Below are 17,857 nucleotides of genomic sequence, written 5' to 3' on the forward strand. Positions count from 1 at the left end.
ACTATAGGGGAGAGCTCGGGCAGTCATTGCTCGGGCGGTTACTGTGGGTCTCGAGGCGAGCTAGGTGATGAGGCTAAAGCTAGCTGTGGGGTTGGACACTGAACTGAGCTAGTCGCCCATGAGATCTGACCTTGCCTCTCTCGTGTTGCTGTCAATTGGATCAAATCTTGATTTTCTTAACCTACGCGTACTAACCTATAACATCAATAATCAATTAAATAAATTTTATATGTAAAAATTTTAAATAATCAAATAAATTTAAATTAAGAGAGCATATTTAAACAAATCAAATTCAAATTTTATAAAAAAAATTAAGTTAAGTTTGAGCAATCATTTCAATAACTTAATTTATTTTAAGCTCAATTTGAACTTGATTCGATTGTCTTATCAAAGAAATTTGAACACAACATAACTTGATTCAGCTTGGCTTCGGTTCCGACTGTAATTCTCTACAAGGTAAAACGTTAATCGAAATAAATCAACGAAGTGTTACGGTCCAAACCGTTATATTTTTCGGTTAAATCAATGTGAATCTCTTGCCGTCTCATATAACGATATAAATGTCCTACAATATCCGTGCTGGAGCATGCTCTTCTTCAGCACGCTGCCGCCGCCTCGCTCCATTGTTCTCCCTAGGTTTAGTGTCTCGATCTGCTCCACCGCCCCCTCCGCTTTCAAATCGGCGCCGCCAGAGGCGAATATGGATCACGAATTGCCGCCGGTGGAGTGGCCGGCGAACAAGGTGAGGGAAACCTTCGTTCGGTTCTTCGAGAGCAAGGGGCATGGGCTGGCGGTCGAGCCTTGTGGTTCCTCTGGATGACCCCACTCTTCTCTTCGCCAACGCCGGAATGAACCAATTCAAACCCATCTTCCTTGGAACAGCGAACCCCGCGACTCCGCTCGGACGGCTCAAGCGGGCGTGTAACACCCAGAAGTGCATTCGCGCCGGAGGGAAGCACAACGACCTCGACGACGTCGGGAAGGATACCTACCACCATACGTTTTTTGAGATGCTTGGCAACTGGTCTTCCGGCGATTACTTCAAGACCCAGGCCATTTCTTGGGCCTGGGAACTTCTTACTGAGGTCTTCTGTTTTTCCTTTTTGTACTTAACAATAAGAAAGGCTCGACCTTTGATGTGCTCTCAGGATTTTGTTTATACATCGCAGTTGCTTGAATTCTAATCAAACTAACAATGCGGCAATTCAAAGTCCCACTAATTGCGGCAGAAGTGGGACTTTACTGGTTCACATAAAAGAATGGTAGCTGCAGAATGTTAACGGCACAATGCTCAGTTGATTTGCTATTAATTTATTGGTTTGTAGGTTTATAAATTGCCTAAAGATAGGATATATGCTACTTATTTTGGAGGTGACGAAAAGTTAGGTCTTCCAACAGATACTGAAGCTAGAGATACATGGCTACAATTTTTGGCACCTACTCGAGTACTGCCTTTTGGTTGTAAGGCAATATATGTTTCAAACATTAGTACTTTATTGCATAAGCTGTTAATTCGAAACTTGAAATACTTGCAACTTTCCTATCTACTTGAGAATTTTTCTGGTTGTAATTTCTGCAATTTCCTTTTGTGAAAAGGTTATCAGGCACTCAATTTTGAAAAAGCTTAATTAAAGTTTTTCACGCTTTGTAACTAGTACTTGATACTGAATTATGAATATATCTTATTTCGTTCTTCAGTAGGAGTAAATTTCATTAGTTTGGAAGCTCTTTTCTCCACAAAAAGTTGTGACATATATCATCTTCTATGACCTTACAAAATTTCTGGTATTGTAAATGAAAAGAGAGAGAAATTATGATGCAAATATGAACAGCATTTCTGAATTCTTCAACTAGATTAGGGTTTCATGTCTATTTGAAGAAGAGAAAAAAAATTATGAGTTAAAAAGATTATCTGTTAACTACTTTGAGAAAAGGAATTTCTTTTAACTCAAGAAAAACTGACCTATCTAAAGCACTAGTTCATAGTTAACATTGTATGCTTCTGCAAATCATTCAATAATTTTAAATTCTTTTGGTTTTGTTTATCTCACTTGTTCTATCATGTGTTTATGGAATAGTTCATAATTAGAATATTCACACAAGAATCGAAGTTTCAAATGAATAAAAGGATGAAATATACTCTGGGGTGAAAAATCAAAGTATCGTATCTTTTTACACTAGTAATGTATTCTAGCTCATTGGACACATCTAAGACACGTTTTCATGATGCATGTGTTTGCAGATGATATTATTTTGGTCGATGAGATATGTGACGCAATAAATGCAAAGTTTGAACCTTGGTAGGAAAAACTAGAAGTAAAAGTAAATGGTTTTAGGTTTAGTAAAGGAAAGACAGAATACATAGACATTAAGTTTAATAGTAGTAAATCTAGCAAGATAATTGTTGAGATAAGAGATGACAAGTTAATTTGTAATTGAGAGATTTAAGTATTTAGAATTGTTATTGCAAAACAATAGAGTTGATAGAGATGTTTTACATAGGATACAAAGGGGATGGTTGAAATGGAAAAGAGCATCAGATATTTTTTGTGATCGTAAGGTATCTCTAAAGCTTAAAGGAAAATTTTACAAAATGATTGTTAGATCTGTTATGTTATATGAAGTTGAATGTTAGGTTATGAATCAAGCACACGAGCAGAAGATGAGAGTTGTAGAGAGGAGGATGTTAAGGTGGATTTACGGACATAAGTGGATGCGCGAACATAAAAGGATGGATAGAAATAAGAAATGAGAACATTAGAAAGAAAGTTAGGTTGCACCTATTAATAGAAAACTACGAGAGATTTGTTTAAGATGATATAGATATGTATTTAGGCGATCAATAAATGTCCCAGTTTTGGAGATGTGAGACTATGACAAATATACACATCAATCGAAAAAGAGGGAAATGAAAGAATACTTGGTTAACAATAATAAAATTAAATTAAATAAAATTCATTTAAATATAGATGAGAATATAGTAGGAGATCGAGCCTAGTGATATAGGAGTATTCATATAGCCGACCCCACTTAGTGGGAAATTGGTCTCTTTAAAAAACTTAACAGTTAAACTTGTTTTGCAATACTATGTTATCTGAAAATGTCTTTTCCAGTCTAGTTTCTTGATATGTGGTCCTTTTACACGTTCATTACTTTGTTCAATTTCTTGTGCTCAATTTCTGTTTTTGCTCAAGTTATGGTTAAGCTTCATTTTTATCTTGATCTATATGGATTGCCAAACAGTTTCATAACAATTATGAAAAGTTTTCCATATGTAATTCTTTGTAATATCAACAGGACAACTTCTGGGAAATGGGTGATACTGGTCCTTGTGGCCCTTGCACAGAAATACATTTTGATCGTCTTGGTAATCGTGATGCTGCAGCTTTGGTTAATAATGATGATCCTACATGCATTGAAATTTGGAACCTCGTCTTTATTCAAGTATGATTTTTTAAAAAAAATTTTGTCTTGTTTTTTTATTAATATTTGAAAATATTCTTTTCTTTTTGAATTGATTCTCCTTCTTTATATTTCTTTCTATACACTTTCACAGTTCAACCGGGAAGGCGATGGAAGTCTGAGGCCTTTGCCTGCTAAACATGTTGATACAGGGTTGGGGTTTGAAAGATTGACTTCTGTTCTTCAAAACAAACTGAGCAATTATGATACAGATGTATTCTTGCCTATATTTGATGCCATTCAACAAGTATGTTATTATCAAACTCCTCTGTGTAGTTTTGAAATACATTGAAATTTTGATTAAATCTTGCTGTTACTGTTTACAGGTGACAGGGGCTCAGTCTTACTCAGGCAAGATAGGATCTGATGATATGGACAAAGTCGACATGGCTTATAGAGTGGTTGCCGATCACATAAGAACACTTTCTATTGCTATTGCCGATGGTTGCCGTCCTGGTAAATATTTCAAAATTTGTGTTTCTGAACCATATGGTTTTATCTATTTGAACTCTTAAAGTCTGTTTGAAGTTTTCAGACCACCATAAGTTGTTAGAAGCGAGTAAGTTCCAGTCTTTTTCCAAACGGAGTGTTTAGCTGATTCTGATTGTCATATATATATATATATATCACTATGTTATTCCATATTTTCATGCTTAAATATGCTTTTGAGGTATGGGGAATCCTCAAGCCTTGGAAAATAATATTTTTGCTCACCGGAAGTCTATGCTTTTTTTTTCTAATCCTTAAATATTGTTGTTAGCTACTGGATTTGAGTAGGTAAATGAAACCGCACTACTCTCTATTGCTAATGTTACTTGGGGTAATGAATAGTGTGGATCTATTCACTTCCTGATAAGTTTAACTGCACTTTCTTCTCAATATGGTATGTAGAAGTTGCAAACTTTCTTGCTCTTTATGCCCCACCTCTAGTCATGCCACTCAATATCATCAATTCAGTCCATCTATCTCAGCTGCTCATCAATGTTACATTGCTTTCCTTTTGTGTATGCTGAACAAGGCTGCCGTAGCCATTCCCTTGAGCTTTTTAGATGATTTCCTAGCAGCAAGGCCCAGTTCAAATCATCATTTTTGTCATCTTCAACAACTTAGTCGACCTCATTTAGTGGGATAAAAGCTTGGTTGTTGTTCTTGTTGTCATCTTCAACAAAGATGCATATATAAATTCTTAGATAGAACAAAAAATATAGAACAAAAATATGATGTACTGTTCAAATAAAGGTTTCTAGTATTTTGTACCTGACATTTGGTTGTTATGCACTGTGTCAAAAGTAGGTGTCTGGTGTTTTGTAATGGAAGGGTACCAGACAAAGCTACCAGTCGAGCATATTTGATACTCTCTAGTAGCCAAGATTGTATATGCTTAGTACACTTGCAGCCTAAACTTTCCCTGTTGTAACATCTTAACTTTAAGGTACGGCATGCCATGAATTTGATTGTTTGTGCATGTAATAAGGTATCTCATTTGTCAACGTCTTATTTATGAATGATCTTTGATTGCATATTGTTCACATATGTATTTTTTCTAATCTGTTCACTTTTGCCTGTGTTTCATCTCATTTAAATACCTCAACAAGTTGATATATCTACAGGAAATGAGGGACGGGAATATGTTCTTAGGCGTATTCTTCGACGAGCTGTCCGATATGGCAGAGAAGTTTTAAAAGCACAAGAAGGATTCTTTAGTGGGTAAGGTGTAAGGATAAGACAGTGTTTGATCATCATCATGCACACATCTTGTGTTGAAGCGTTATGCTTAAGTAGTGGATGTTAGTTTCTCATGTCTTCATATTTGATTTTCTCTAACAGACAACCCTAAATATGTTGCCAAACTACCTGTTGAAGAGGTTGATCAAAGCACAAAGGCCTTTCTATATGCATATTTCTTGTTTTACCATGATAAAAATGTTAATGTTGGAAAACTTTTTGTCAGATAAAAAACAGTAAAAAAAAGGTCTATATTGCTGGGATTTGACTAAATTATTTTTCATAAATGCAATTAAAATGTCTCTGCCATTATGTTAATATTTCTAATAATCATGTATAGAGTTTATAGAGCTTTTATTGTGCATTTGAGCATTGGGTTATTATCAATATCCTAATGGTAGGGCTGTAAATGAACTAAATGTTTGTGAGCAAGTTTAGTGTTCGGCTTGGTAAACGTTTATTTATGTTCATTTAATGTACACAAGGTTAATTAAATGAACAAGTTTGAACAACTTATTAAACTAAATGAATAAGGTTGAACACATATGTGTTCAGTTTGTTAATGTTCATGATCAGAGATTGTGAACTTTTCGTAATAATGTTCACGAACAAAGTTGGTGGATCATGTTCATCTCGATAACCAATCAAATAAGCTTTAAAATGTAAAGTTTCAAACGATCGAATAAGTTTGAATTGAAAGCTCAATAACATCTAAACAAATAAAGCTCAAGCTTATAAAAAAGAAATTAAACCAAGTTTGATCAATCATTTCAATGGCTTGGTTCATTTTAGGTTCGGCTTGTCTTGGCTCGGTTACCTTATCAAACAAGCTTAAACACCACAAAGTTTGGCTCGTTTATGGCCCAACATAATGGATATGAAAATCTGTGGCCTCCAACTATGATACTTGAAGATTCCATAGTAGATTCATTGTTGAGAATATTTATATGATCTTTATTGTGATTGGGTGGAAATGAATTTGTTGATGGTGAGCAGCCTTTATGCACAAATGATTGCTGCTAGGCAATTTAGAACTGCATGTCTAAGTAATCCAATCTTGTTAACTGCTAAGTTGTGTGTTGGTATTATGATAAAAAAATATTAAACTCTGCTACCTAGGTGCTTTATGAAACTATCTGGGAAAGGCTTTCTTTCACAATAGGATTACTCGCATGGAGGACTATTTCAATGCTAGATCAATCTCATATCGCCTTGTTATCATTAGGATATAGACATTCATATATGTAACTTTGATCTTGTTTTCTATGTTTGTTATTTTTTTGTCTCATGATTGCAATGATATCTAGTCTTGTAGGTACTGTTGTTAAAGTGATGGGCGATGTATTCCCAGAGCTGAAGCAATATCAGTCTAAGATACAAGAGATAATAGCAGAGGAGGAAGCAAGCTTTGGAAGGACATTAGTAAAAGTAAATGTTTTATTCATATAATTATAGATGAAAAATTGAATCTATGCATCATAATTTTCTTTTTTTCCCTCTGAAAAATATTTCTTTTGTTATAATATTATTATCTTACCTATTTGGTTCTTGTGAATTCAACTTCATGTTATTCTTTAATATCTCCCAGTTGCAATCAGAACTTCTGTAATCAGTCAGAAAAGTTGGTTTTGACAGCATGAGTATAGGTCGTATAATTGCATTTTATTCGACTTGCCTTTCTGTTAGACCATTATCTGGATTGCATTTCTCTTTTTGTTAATATTCAAGATCTTATTATCGTGAAGTTTGTGAAAGAAGTATATCAGTCTGGGGCAGGGATGAAAATGCCATTAATTTAGTTGTATTCTCATATTCATTTGTCAAACATGTGACTAGCATTATCTTCTCCATTTATATAAATTCCCCCAGTTAGATGTTGACATACTGTGAATGCTGCGCTCAATTTTGACTGTCCATGTCATCCACATATATTTGCTTAGCCATGAGCTTGGAAGGTGGTACAGCAATAGTAACAAGGATCACAGCAGCCAATTAGTTTCTTGTTGATTATTACTATATATTATTTGATCATTTATCAAAATTTTGCATTGGTAAATAATACATAATGGAGCGCATTGTTTTCAGGGAATTGAGAAGTTTAAGAAGGCTGCGCAGGATGTTCAAGGCACTACACTAAGTGGGCAGGTATGTACTGTTAGTTGTCAAGTAATTTATAGTCGTATGATCATTTATGTAAATCGATTTGTGTTTTTTTGCTCTCTTTGTTGTTGCATTTAATGTAGCATTCATGAGGGAGAGAAGTGAGCTAGGGAAAAAAGTTTGCAGGGAGATGATACAGAAACTGATCTCTCAGATTGTGTTCCCTTGAAAATTTGTTCCACATATCCCTGGAGGAAAAAAAGGAGTGAGGGAAGCTTTATTTTCTAAACTTAATTGCTAAAAAAGGAAAATAAGCTTAAGATAAACAAGAAATAAAATAATATTTTAGTGAAATTAGTGAATTTTTGCCCAAATAAGCACTTTCTGTTTGACTTTTGGCTGAAAGTGAAAACTGAGAAAGTGTGAGAAATCCTTCGTATCTCTCCATTTTTGCTCAAGGAAATGGACAGAAACGAGTGACATGAGAATTCTCTTCTCCATCACATTTCATCCATCTCATTTTTTCTTGGAAGCACAACTTTAATGAAATATTCAATTTCTTACTTGGTCTTAATATGACTATTGTTTCTTGTAGTCAATCACACATTTCCCAGCTAATTTCAAACTTTGTTGTTATTCATATCTCTTTCCTTTTCAGATGCCATTTCTTCTAATTTTATAATTGGGTCTTTATAGAAAAAGTAAATGATTTTCTATTTTCCCTTATTAAGTGGGCAGGTAATATTGATATCATCCTTTGAAGAGAGGGCTATTACATGGTATATAGAGTATGCATCACATAATCTAAATCTAAGACATTTTGAGTTGGGATTAAGCCCCTTGCGCCTATAACTTTTAACTGAAAACTCAATAATTCTCCGCCCTCCCCTCAATCAGGAAGGAATATACTATATATGTATAGCTTGTTACTTAGGTTATGTCTTACTTGAGTGGAGGAAGAGGGAGAAATAAAGAGTGTTGAGGTAGGGAAGAGGGAATGAAGATATTTGGGGGGGGGGGGGGGGGGTGGTGGTGGTGGTGGTGGTGGTGGTGAATTCGTTTGTTTTGTTTACTTGAAAGTAATGGAGGGAAGAGGAATGAGAGAAAATGACAACTTTAACCTTCAATTTATCATTCTCAAGACATGCAATGGTAAATTTCTTTTTTCAATTCTCCTCACCCACAAACTTTCAACTAAACAAAAGTGAGGAAAAGCGATTCAAATTGATCCTATCTTTTCCCTTACTCTTTTTTGTTGTTTTCTAATCCAGGTAGACAAGGCAAATGGTTGTTTTGCTTCTGTCCCTATCTTGAGCCCCCTTCCTCTTAAGTAAACACAACATTAAGCTAGAAAATGCTTAACAAGGAGAAAAGATAAAACTAAGACATGACCATGATGAAAAAGAAATGCAATACTAAGGCATCCAGAGAGAGAGATTGCAGTAGACAATACCTCGTCTCTTCTCAAGTGGAGAGACAAATTTCGCTTGAGCAAATACCTTGTCACATTGCAGGAGACAATAGTTTCTGTCCACAATGAAAAGAAGAGGGGGAGTAGATCTTGTCAGGAAAGAACTGTTTTGGTAGGAAGAACTCCCACTTTGCGAATTACAAATAGAGAGCTTTGTCCCAATGAGGGACTAATCATTGAGAGCTGCCCACTAACTGGATCTGGTGTCAGACCTACTCTCTCGTGCTCGCAAACACTTAATAATGAGCAGTGTAGAACTTGATCTCCTGGTTGATGATGATGTAGAAAAGAGACAGTTGGCACAGTTGAAGCAAAGAGTTGTCAAAAAATGCATAAACACAGGTTCAATTCCTAGAGGAGCAGATACCTTGTGGGTCTCTATTAAAGGCCACCCTTATACTGGATTAGATTTGCGGTTTTGGAACAACTAAAAAGGAAGGTATTGCCTTCCTGCTCACTCTTGGTAATGATAACAATTACTGAAGCTTGTGATTCCCTTGCCAAGCTGGGGTCAGGTGTATTTTTGAGGAAGACAATGTTGGGAGCACAGTGAAAGATAAAGTGAATGTAGGCTGTTGTCAAAATTGGCGGCCTCTCCCTGAGGGGATTGCTTTAAAGAATCTAACCCTAGACAACTCTGATATCATGCTAAGTGGACTACTACATCATGTATATATAGGACGCAATAAATTTTCACTATTTTGTTGTGCTCGTCTTTATTATTGCTGCCTGTTAGAACTTTCTTGCTTTTGGTTTCTACTTTTACTAAATACTTTGTTACAGTTCATACATCAAATTAACTTCTTTCTTGTAACTTACTTGGAGACGCCTATTTTTGGCAGGAGGCATTTATTTTGTGGGATACCTATGGGTTTCCTATTGATTTAACTCAGGTGAAGTGTTAAGTTGATGCATATGTTTTACAATCTCTTCTTGTTATTGAAAACTTTTCCCAATATCTATTTCTTTAGTTAATGGCTGAAGAAAGGGGACTTACAGTTGATGGGGAAGGTTTTAACATTGCTATGGAAGAAGCCAGACAGAAGGCCAGGAGCGCTCGCAGTAAGGTGTGTGTGTGTTTTATTTGAAAGATGGACTTAATGTCTGTGATGCATTAATAATGCTTGCTTATCTTGATTTTTTGTGAGGAATACCTCATCGTTCATTAACTTATGGGATATTAAGGTAATGAATAACTGCCTGAGATTTTATTGATTTGAATAAATTTGAAGACTGACTACAGATAAAACACATTGTAGACCTAGGATAAGAAAAGGGATATGGTACTTGAATTGAACAGGATTACATATTTGAGTTATTGTCACTGTCTTGGTTCCATTTAACTGTTTATGTACTAGTGTAATTTTTAGAAACAGCTGCAAGATTCTTTTCTTAACTAGTAAGTGATAATTTGAAAAAGTATATTTACTTTTCACACCTTAGCCTTTGTGGTAATTTCACTACATTATATTGTAGTTGAAATCAATTATCAATTTGAATTTTGGAGACTTGCTTCGATTACTTGGGGTAGTGATGACCAAACTCATGAGTGCCTCTTGAATGACATCAGAGAATTTAGATGCTAACTAGAAATGAGAGGGACAAGAAACTTTTAGAAGTAGAAAATTGACATTGCTATTTATTAGGAATGCCATCTTGATGAATATTGTAGTTCATTCTTGTAACTAGCATAATTTATCTATGGACATGATGAAATTGCATTGACGTACTGAACCTTAATCCTCTTTGATTTTAAATTCAATTCAATCTGCTTAAAGCTTGTAAATTTAGTTTATGGTGTTGTTTGGACTGGATTGCCATCAACAACGTGCCACCTTGGAACTAGTATGGATGCTAGTGGTTGTGAAACTAAGGTTGACTTGCATAACCACTTGTCTGAAATTCTTTTTTGTTTTAAATTCAATTCTATCTGCTTAAAGCTTGTGAATTTATTTTATGCTGTTGTTTGGAATGAATTGCCATCAGCAACAATGTACTACCTTGGAACTACTATGGATGTTAGTGGTTGGGAAACCAATTGACTTGTATAACTACTGTACTGATTTGGAATCCCTTATCTCTTCTCTGTTTGTCAATGCTATTTGCGAATTGCAACTGCTATATCATGCATATTTTTAATGAACAAATTTCATTTTTAGATCGATCCTTTCCAGACTTGTTTGACATGTACCTCAATGTAAAATTTTCCTAGGCTGTTTAATATATTCTAAATTTGTTGAATTGAATAAACATTTCAGTTGTCATTATGATATTTCTGTTGCTTTATGTGCTTGGCAGGTGGTTGGGGAATCCATTGTGATGGATGCCGATGCTACATCTGAGTTGCATAAGAAGGGTGTGGCTACAACAGATGATAGTTACAAATTTATATGGAACCAGGTTTAAAAGAAAAATGAGTTTTTTTTCCTTTGGCTATCTAATAGTTCATTTATTGACAAGAAAAAGTAGCTTGAAATTTTCTTAGTTGCATTCTTTTGAATTATGCCGACCCCACCTAGTGGGATAAGACTTGGTTGTTGTTATTGTTGTTGTTGCATTCTTTTGAATTATATGATGATCATTTGTACTTGACTTCTTCCTGTCTCCATTTCTAGAATAGATGCTATCTTTTCATATTTGGAGCTTAGCATTTGATATGCACCTAAGTTTTCTACTAAGAAAAATTCAAAATTGCAATTTTTTTTCTTGGTTGTTTATGCTTATTATCTCAGGCCAATTTAGTTGCTATGCTAGCTTAGAAACTCTGCTGACTATATTGCAATTTGGTTTCTGTTCCTGCTTGGGCAATGTATTGGCTAATTGTGACGGAAGAAAAGTAATTCTTACAAAATCTATTTTTAATTAGGAGCATGAAAGTGTGGTTAAAGCTATGTACACTGGTAGTGAGTTCATAGAGACTGCTCCTGATGGAGCTGACATTGGCATCGTGCTGGAAAGTACAAGCTTCTATGCTGAACAGGGAGGACAGGTAACATGTGCTTCTCAACTGATAAAATATCTTCCGATTTTGTAAATAAACTCCCTTTGATTGTATCTTACTAAAAGTTAAGTTGTTTCTCCTGTTTTCTACTACCATTTGCATTTCTGTATAGTTTTTTGCCTTCTGCACAATTTTTTTCTTGTTCAAAGCATTTGTGTGAACAAGGGATTAAATTGTTTCTATCACACATTTTTTGCGGATATGGAAGTATTCAGTGGGCATAAAGTAATGGCATGAGGCATATTTTGCTGTGGACATGGAAGTTTTATTCAGTGGGCACAAAGTAGTGGCTTGTTGAATCATCAAAACAGTGATATCCGATGTTGTCATAATCCAGATCCTACTTATAAACATAAATAGGTTTATATGATCAGACTAGGATTGTAATGCATGATCTAAGATTCTATACTTTTATTAAAATATTTTGGAGCTATTTTTTGACTATGTTTTATCATGTAAATATATAGCATAATATGCACATTTTATACACTATCATTACAATATCACGATGCATAGATAAACTTATTCAGATTGTAGATATATACAAAATAAAATAGAATTCTAAGTGTTCCATATTTTTTTAGTAACTTCTATAATATGGACAGTAATGACAAACATGAAAAGAGTTGTTCTACTTGGTTCTTATGTAATTTAAAATTTCTTCAAATGATACGTAATGGAAAAAAATATTCATTGTAGTAAATATCAATTTTTAAGTGTCTAATTGTATGTGCATTTTTTCTATTTATTCATGGTTGGGACCAAGATACTATATTAGAACAGTAATCAAGTATAGGATTGGATCTTAGGATCATAAGATTGTAGCCCAATTAAGATTCTATTTAGGATGTGGATCTTTTAGGTCAGTTTGGATCATAAGATCTTGAATATACTAGCAATTGTGACATCTTCACTTTAGATGCCTTTTAATGTATATCAAATATAATAAATGTATGGTTTGATTTGGTGGATTGTATTAACTTCCTTTTGAATTAACACTATTTTTTTGTGTTTTTGTCATGCCTGTGTTTTTCTTTATTATCGTGGTGTTCCAATGTACTTTGATTTTGTTTTGCTTGGTGGGGATGTTTACTAATTCTACTGATCAAATATGGCACTTTACTATTTTCCTTTATTCCCATCCTCAGATCTACTTTGACATTTGTACAAGAAACATAATCTTTCACTTCTTTGCTGTAGATATATGATACTGGGTCAATTGAAGGGTCATTTGGATCATTTATAGTAAATAATGTTCAAGTTTATGGAGGCTTTGTTCTTCATATTGGATCTGTTAATGGAGGGAAGGGATTGTATGTTGGTGATAAAGTAACATGCAAGGTTAAGTATACCCATTATTGAATGTCCTTATGTTGATTTCCTAGACCAATATAAAAATATTTGTTGTCCTAGCAGGTTGACTATGATAGACGGTCTCTGATTGCTCCTAACCACACATGTACTCACATGCTTAATTTTGCTCTCAGGGTATGGCTTAACCATGATTTTCATGTTTCTGGCTTTGTGGTATTAGCCTTGCTATTTGTTATTTATGCTTATTTTTGACTGAAAGTAGGAAGTGCTTGGGGACCATGTTGATCAAAAAGGTTCAATTGTTCTTCCTGAGAAGTTGAGATTTGATTTCTCTCATGGTACTAGTCATTTCAAATTTATGTAATTCTTTTTGTTAAATTTGAGCATTGAGGGACCTTATTTATTAACAAAAATTTGACAGGAAAACCTGTGCATCCTGAAGATTTGAGAAAAATTGAGTCAATTGTAAACGAACAGATCAAAGATGAATTAGATGTGTATGCAAGTGAAGTAACCTTACCAGCTGCGAAGCGCATAAATGGATTAAGAGCAGTTTTTGGTGAAGTAAGAGCTATCTTGTTCTGAATAATTTGACCTTAATTTTTAACTTACCTTAGGTTTTTGTAAAAAATTTGGGGTGTTCTGCGAACCTAAATACAATATCTATTGTGTTCATTCTTAGATCTATCCTGATCCTGTGAGGGTTGTTTCAATTGGACGTAAGGTGGAAGATCTTCTACAAGATCCCGACAATAAGGAATGGTTATCCATATCAACAGAATTATGTGGAGGTGTGATATTCTTTTTGAAATTTATGGTCTTTTCCTGTTTTATATAAACACTAGTTTTCTCTGCCAGGAACTCATATATCAAACACACGAGAAGCTAAAGCATTTGCCCTTTTATCGGAGGAGGGAATTGCTAAGGGAGTAAGAAGAATAACAGCTGTTACAACTGAATGTGCATTCAAGGCATTAGAGTTGGCTTCCTCTATCTCTGCAGAAATTAGTGAAGCATCCAAATCAGAAGGAAGCTTGCTGGAGAAGGTATGGACATATCTTTGATCTGTGAGTTAGTGTATGCAGATCCTGTCGCAGCAATCCGTCACTTGCTGTGGGCTAATAATACTTGTTAAGCTCTTGTCTTCAATTCTGGATAAGTGGAGTCATATATTCACTTTTGAATTGTTGAGAAGTTTTATCTTCAAGGTCAAGGTTAATACTTGTACCCTACTCAGGAATATAATTGACCTTAATTTTGGATCTTGGGCATGGATAACCATAGCAGGATTGCAATACCCTACAATCTATTGAAAATTGTTCACCAAAATGTCATCTTAAAGTTGTCTTTTAAATTATAATCCATAAACTACAGTTAATTGCTCCATATGCTAGTTTATTGTATATAAATTTTCCATTATATTAAGTTGGTTAATTCAATTAAAGTTGTTTATTATTTAAATTTTAGTTGATTTCCAATAGTTGGCACTCATGGTTGTTTGTTGTTTATATATGTTTTAATAATACAATTTGGATGAAGAAATGAACGGAAAATAGCTGGCTCATGACTTCTTGTCTATTTAAGTATTTACACAATTCAAATGAAACAATCCACAGAATGTGCTTTCCGTCATCTATTATAGTTGACAAAAAATGATAATTAGAATCAGATAACATAACAAAATATCATTAAAGTTTTTGGCCCGAAAGGGGCTCTTTAATGCAAGCTCTAACTGAAGAATTGCCACTACAACAACTATTGCTGCTTTTACCATAACACTAGTATTGTTTACCTACTATACTTTTGATGTTCAAATCAGCTTCTTTCAAATCCACATTAGATTGGTCAGAGCAAGTGAAAAATTTTGAGATGTTATTTGTTCCACTGCTTGTCTATTTCTGTTCATTATGGTGGCAAAGCCATCATGATGTTTGCATTCAGGGATGAAGTCAGTGGAAGTCGGCTGCTGTGGATAAAATATCTTGTTATATTTCTACTCAACTTCTCTACCTTTCTCTACTTCCTCACTCCCTTTTCCTCTCTTTATTGCCTGATTATTCCCTTAATCATTTCAGATAGTGAGTAAGCAAATCCATGTTTGATTTTGAGCTAAGCCAACCATCAAACTTTAATCTAATCCAAGTTAATTTCTACCATTCCAGTTTAACTGTAATCTGGATTTTGATTTTGTCAGAAAACTGTCCTATTAACAGAATTCTATATGCCGACAATCAAAAATCTGTTGTGACACTTGCTGCAAAATTTTTCACACATAATGTGAACTACAAATTTGTATTGATGCCAGTACTTGTGCAGTGCAATTTCTATCAAACTATTGCCTATTTGTCAGGATAAGGTGAATTTTATCCTAGTACATTCAGTAGCACATTCTCTTGTTAGGGCATAAACACACACCATTCTTTCTGCCTTTGCTGGCACAAGTACTTACAGTAAACTTACTGCTTAATGTTGAGAACTTGTGATATTGCACTTCATTCTCTCTGTCATATGTATTTCTTAATCCTCAATTAGATTGGCAAATAGCTTTCCTATGTTTTTTCTTTCTATTTTTTGACATAAATCATGCTTCCTCAAGCTATGTGCATCCAGATGATGCACAGTTCAGTATCTCATTCTCGTATATGTTAATCCTTAACTAACATGATGTAGATTGGCAATTAACTTCACAGTGTTGTTGTCTCCTATTTTGTAACATAAATCATTTCTCCTCAAGCTGCATTTAATTCCTTGGCATAAGGAATAGAATCTATAATAGATAGCTAATAGAAGGGATAGTGATGCTTGTCCCAGTTCCCTAATTATGATTGGTCTTCCTGAATCATGTTCATTGACATCCTAAACTCCAAATTTTTACATAGTTTCTTGCATTGCCTATATTTTTATACTTAAATATCTTTGTAAGGTATATCAAACTTTGGTTTTCTGTTTTTTTTTTTTGCAGAAAGTTGCTGCTCTGAAAAATAAAATAGATGCAGCTGCTATTCCAGCAGCCTTAAAAGCTGATCTCAGAACCAAGATTTCCCAATTGGAGGTACGTATGGTGTTTTGCAGATCCTTAAACTTCTTCCAGAGTGGTCCATAAGGAAACTTTTTGTTTTTTTTGCAACACATCTGACCAGGATGGCATTAGAAAGTTGAAAAAGAAGATTGCTGAAGAAAATGTTCAGAAAGCAGTTAAAGCAGCAATTGATGTTGCAAAAACCGCTGCTTCTGAAGGGAAAACTTTTTGCATCACTCAAGTGGATGTAGGACTTGATACTGCTGCAGTGCGCGAAGCAGTCTTGAAGGTTTTGGAACAACAGGTGAATCTCCTTGAACGCCTAACTGCATGTTTGAAAGAACTAAGTACTTGCAGAAGCCTTTTTTTTTAATAAGAAAGCTCCAGTAGGAGGAAATTTAAATTTCTTGTGTAGAATCTACCCCTCTGATATATTGGCACATGGCCAATGACAGCATTGCAAGCATGAGACGGTCTCAATCTCTTGGTACTACTTTATGTTTAACTGAATAGAAAAATTGTCTTCTGTAGTATGCTGCACTACTAACAGACATATTTCCTTGTCTCTTGCATTTTGTGACTTTCACTTCCATATGCACTTGCGGAAACAATTTACCATTATTACAGCTTAGTTCTATTTTAACTTCACGATGCTTGGTCCTCACTTATAGACATTTCACTTTCTATGCATCACTGATATTTTTTTGTACATACTGGTGGATTTATTGTAGGGGCTACCGATTATGGTATTCAGCACTGATGAGACATTGAACAAAGCTGTGGTGTACGCTGGAGTACCAAACAGCAGTCCAAAGAATGGGCAAATAGTCTTGGAGTGGCTTAATGAAGTTATGAAGCCTCTTAAAGGAAAGGGGGGTGGTGGGAAAAACGGCATTGCCCAGGGCCAAGTGAGTTGTTCGATACTTATTAACACAATAGCAGATATCAAAATGGATTTGTTTTCTAGTTAAAAAATCTAACGATGGCATGTTTTTGCAGGGGAGTGATGCATCTTGCCTTAGCGAGGCAATGGACATTGCTGCAAAGTTTGCTTCGCTGAAGCTATAGCGTTTCTGGATTAGAACAATGGAAAGCTGATTAATTTGTAAGATATTTGCCTAGTTACCAATGGTTTCAAACCAGTTCCAGTTCTCTCTTTTGCAGCTGAACATTCTTAACTGCAAAGCTTGATATTTTATCAGTATTTATTGGGGTCTTTTCTTGTTCCAAAACATATTCTCGCATTGTATGGGACAGTTTTTTCTTTCATTTGCTAATAAATTAGCTTTTCGAATACGTTCAATTCCAGTTTCCTCTTTGCTTTACCAAAGGAAACAAGGATGATGGTGGACGATCATTCTATCCATTTTTTTTACCTGCCAGTAGTTTCATTGAGGAATCTAATTCCGCTTTTGTTCTCTCACGGTGGATAAACAAAGCCTATAGCAAACAGGTCTTTTATTCCGTTTTTAACCTAATTGTAGTAAGCTTTCCAAATTTAGATCAGTGTGAAAAATGAAAAAAATTGTTCAACCCATTTATACTTCACAAACTTGGAAATAAGATCCTTAAATTATTATGTAAAATAAAGCTTCTTGAAAAGATTTTAAAAGACCGTAATAATAAAAATAAAAATACTCATCGATAAACTTGTCTAGCATATGTTGCATGCATTATCTACTGCAATTAGGGCTAGAGTCAATTAAGTTTTATGTTATTTAATTTTTTAATAAAATAATTAAATTAAGTTAACCGGAGTCTAAAA

The 17,857-nt window shown here is 34.6% G+C and overlaps 1 protein-coding gene across 2 annotated transcripts in view; it reads left to right on the forward strand.

Annotated features, from left to right (window-relative positions):
* LOC141813136 (alanine--tRNA ligase-like) overlaps positions 1-17,388 on the forward strand; it is a 23,986-nt gene extending 6,598 nt beyond the window's left edge. Inside the window, exons 1-20 of one of the 2 annotated variants that reach the window (XM_074701044.1) lie at positions 3,302-3,444; positions 3,557-3,709; positions 3,789-3,918; positions 5,073-5,169; positions 6,495-6,615; positions 7,273-7,332; positions 9,601-9,651; positions 9,730-9,825; positions 11,057-11,158; positions 11,625-11,747; positions 12,960-13,100; positions 13,176-13,247; positions 13,336-13,411; positions 13,495-13,637; positions 13,756-13,864; positions 13,932-14,119; positions 16,036-16,125; positions 16,214-16,396; positions 16,824-17,000; positions 17,092-17,388. In XM_074701044.1, coding sequence (XP_074557145.1) covers positions 3,313-3,444; positions 3,557-3,709; positions 3,789-3,918; positions 5,073-5,169; positions 6,495-6,615; positions 7,273-7,332; positions 9,601-9,651; positions 9,730-9,825; positions 11,057-11,158; positions 11,625-11,747; positions 12,960-13,100; positions 13,176-13,247; positions 13,336-13,411; positions 13,495-13,637; positions 13,756-13,864; positions 13,932-14,119; positions 16,036-16,125; positions 16,214-16,396; positions 16,824-17,000; positions 17,092-17,160 — 2,313 coding nt within the window. In that variant the 5' untranslated portion in view covers positions 3,302-3,312 and the 3' untranslated portion in view covers positions 17,161-17,388. Of the gene's footprint in view, positions 1-3,301; positions 3,445-3,556; positions 3,710-3,788; positions 3,919-5,072; positions 5,170-6,494; positions 6,616-7,272; positions 7,333-9,600; positions 9,652-9,729; positions 9,826-11,056; positions 11,159-11,624; positions 11,748-12,959; positions 13,101-13,175; positions 13,248-13,335; positions 13,412-13,494; positions 13,638-13,755; positions 13,865-13,931; positions 14,120-16,035; positions 16,126-16,213; positions 16,397-16,823; positions 17,001-17,091 lie in introns of those variants that run through there. The other variant, XM_074701045.1, reaches the window with a different exon arrangement.
* Positions 17,389-17,857: the final 469 nt, after the last annotated feature.

This window comes from Curcuma longa, chromosome 20 (genome assembly GCF_044706935.1).
Source record: "Curcuma longa cultivar G26 ecotype Majalengka, Jawa Barat chromosome 20, ITB_CL_G26_1.1, whole genome shotgun sequence".
NCBI classification, from domain to species: Eukaryota; Viridiplantae; Streptophyta; class Magnoliopsida; order Zingiberales; family Zingiberaceae; genus Curcuma; species Curcuma longa.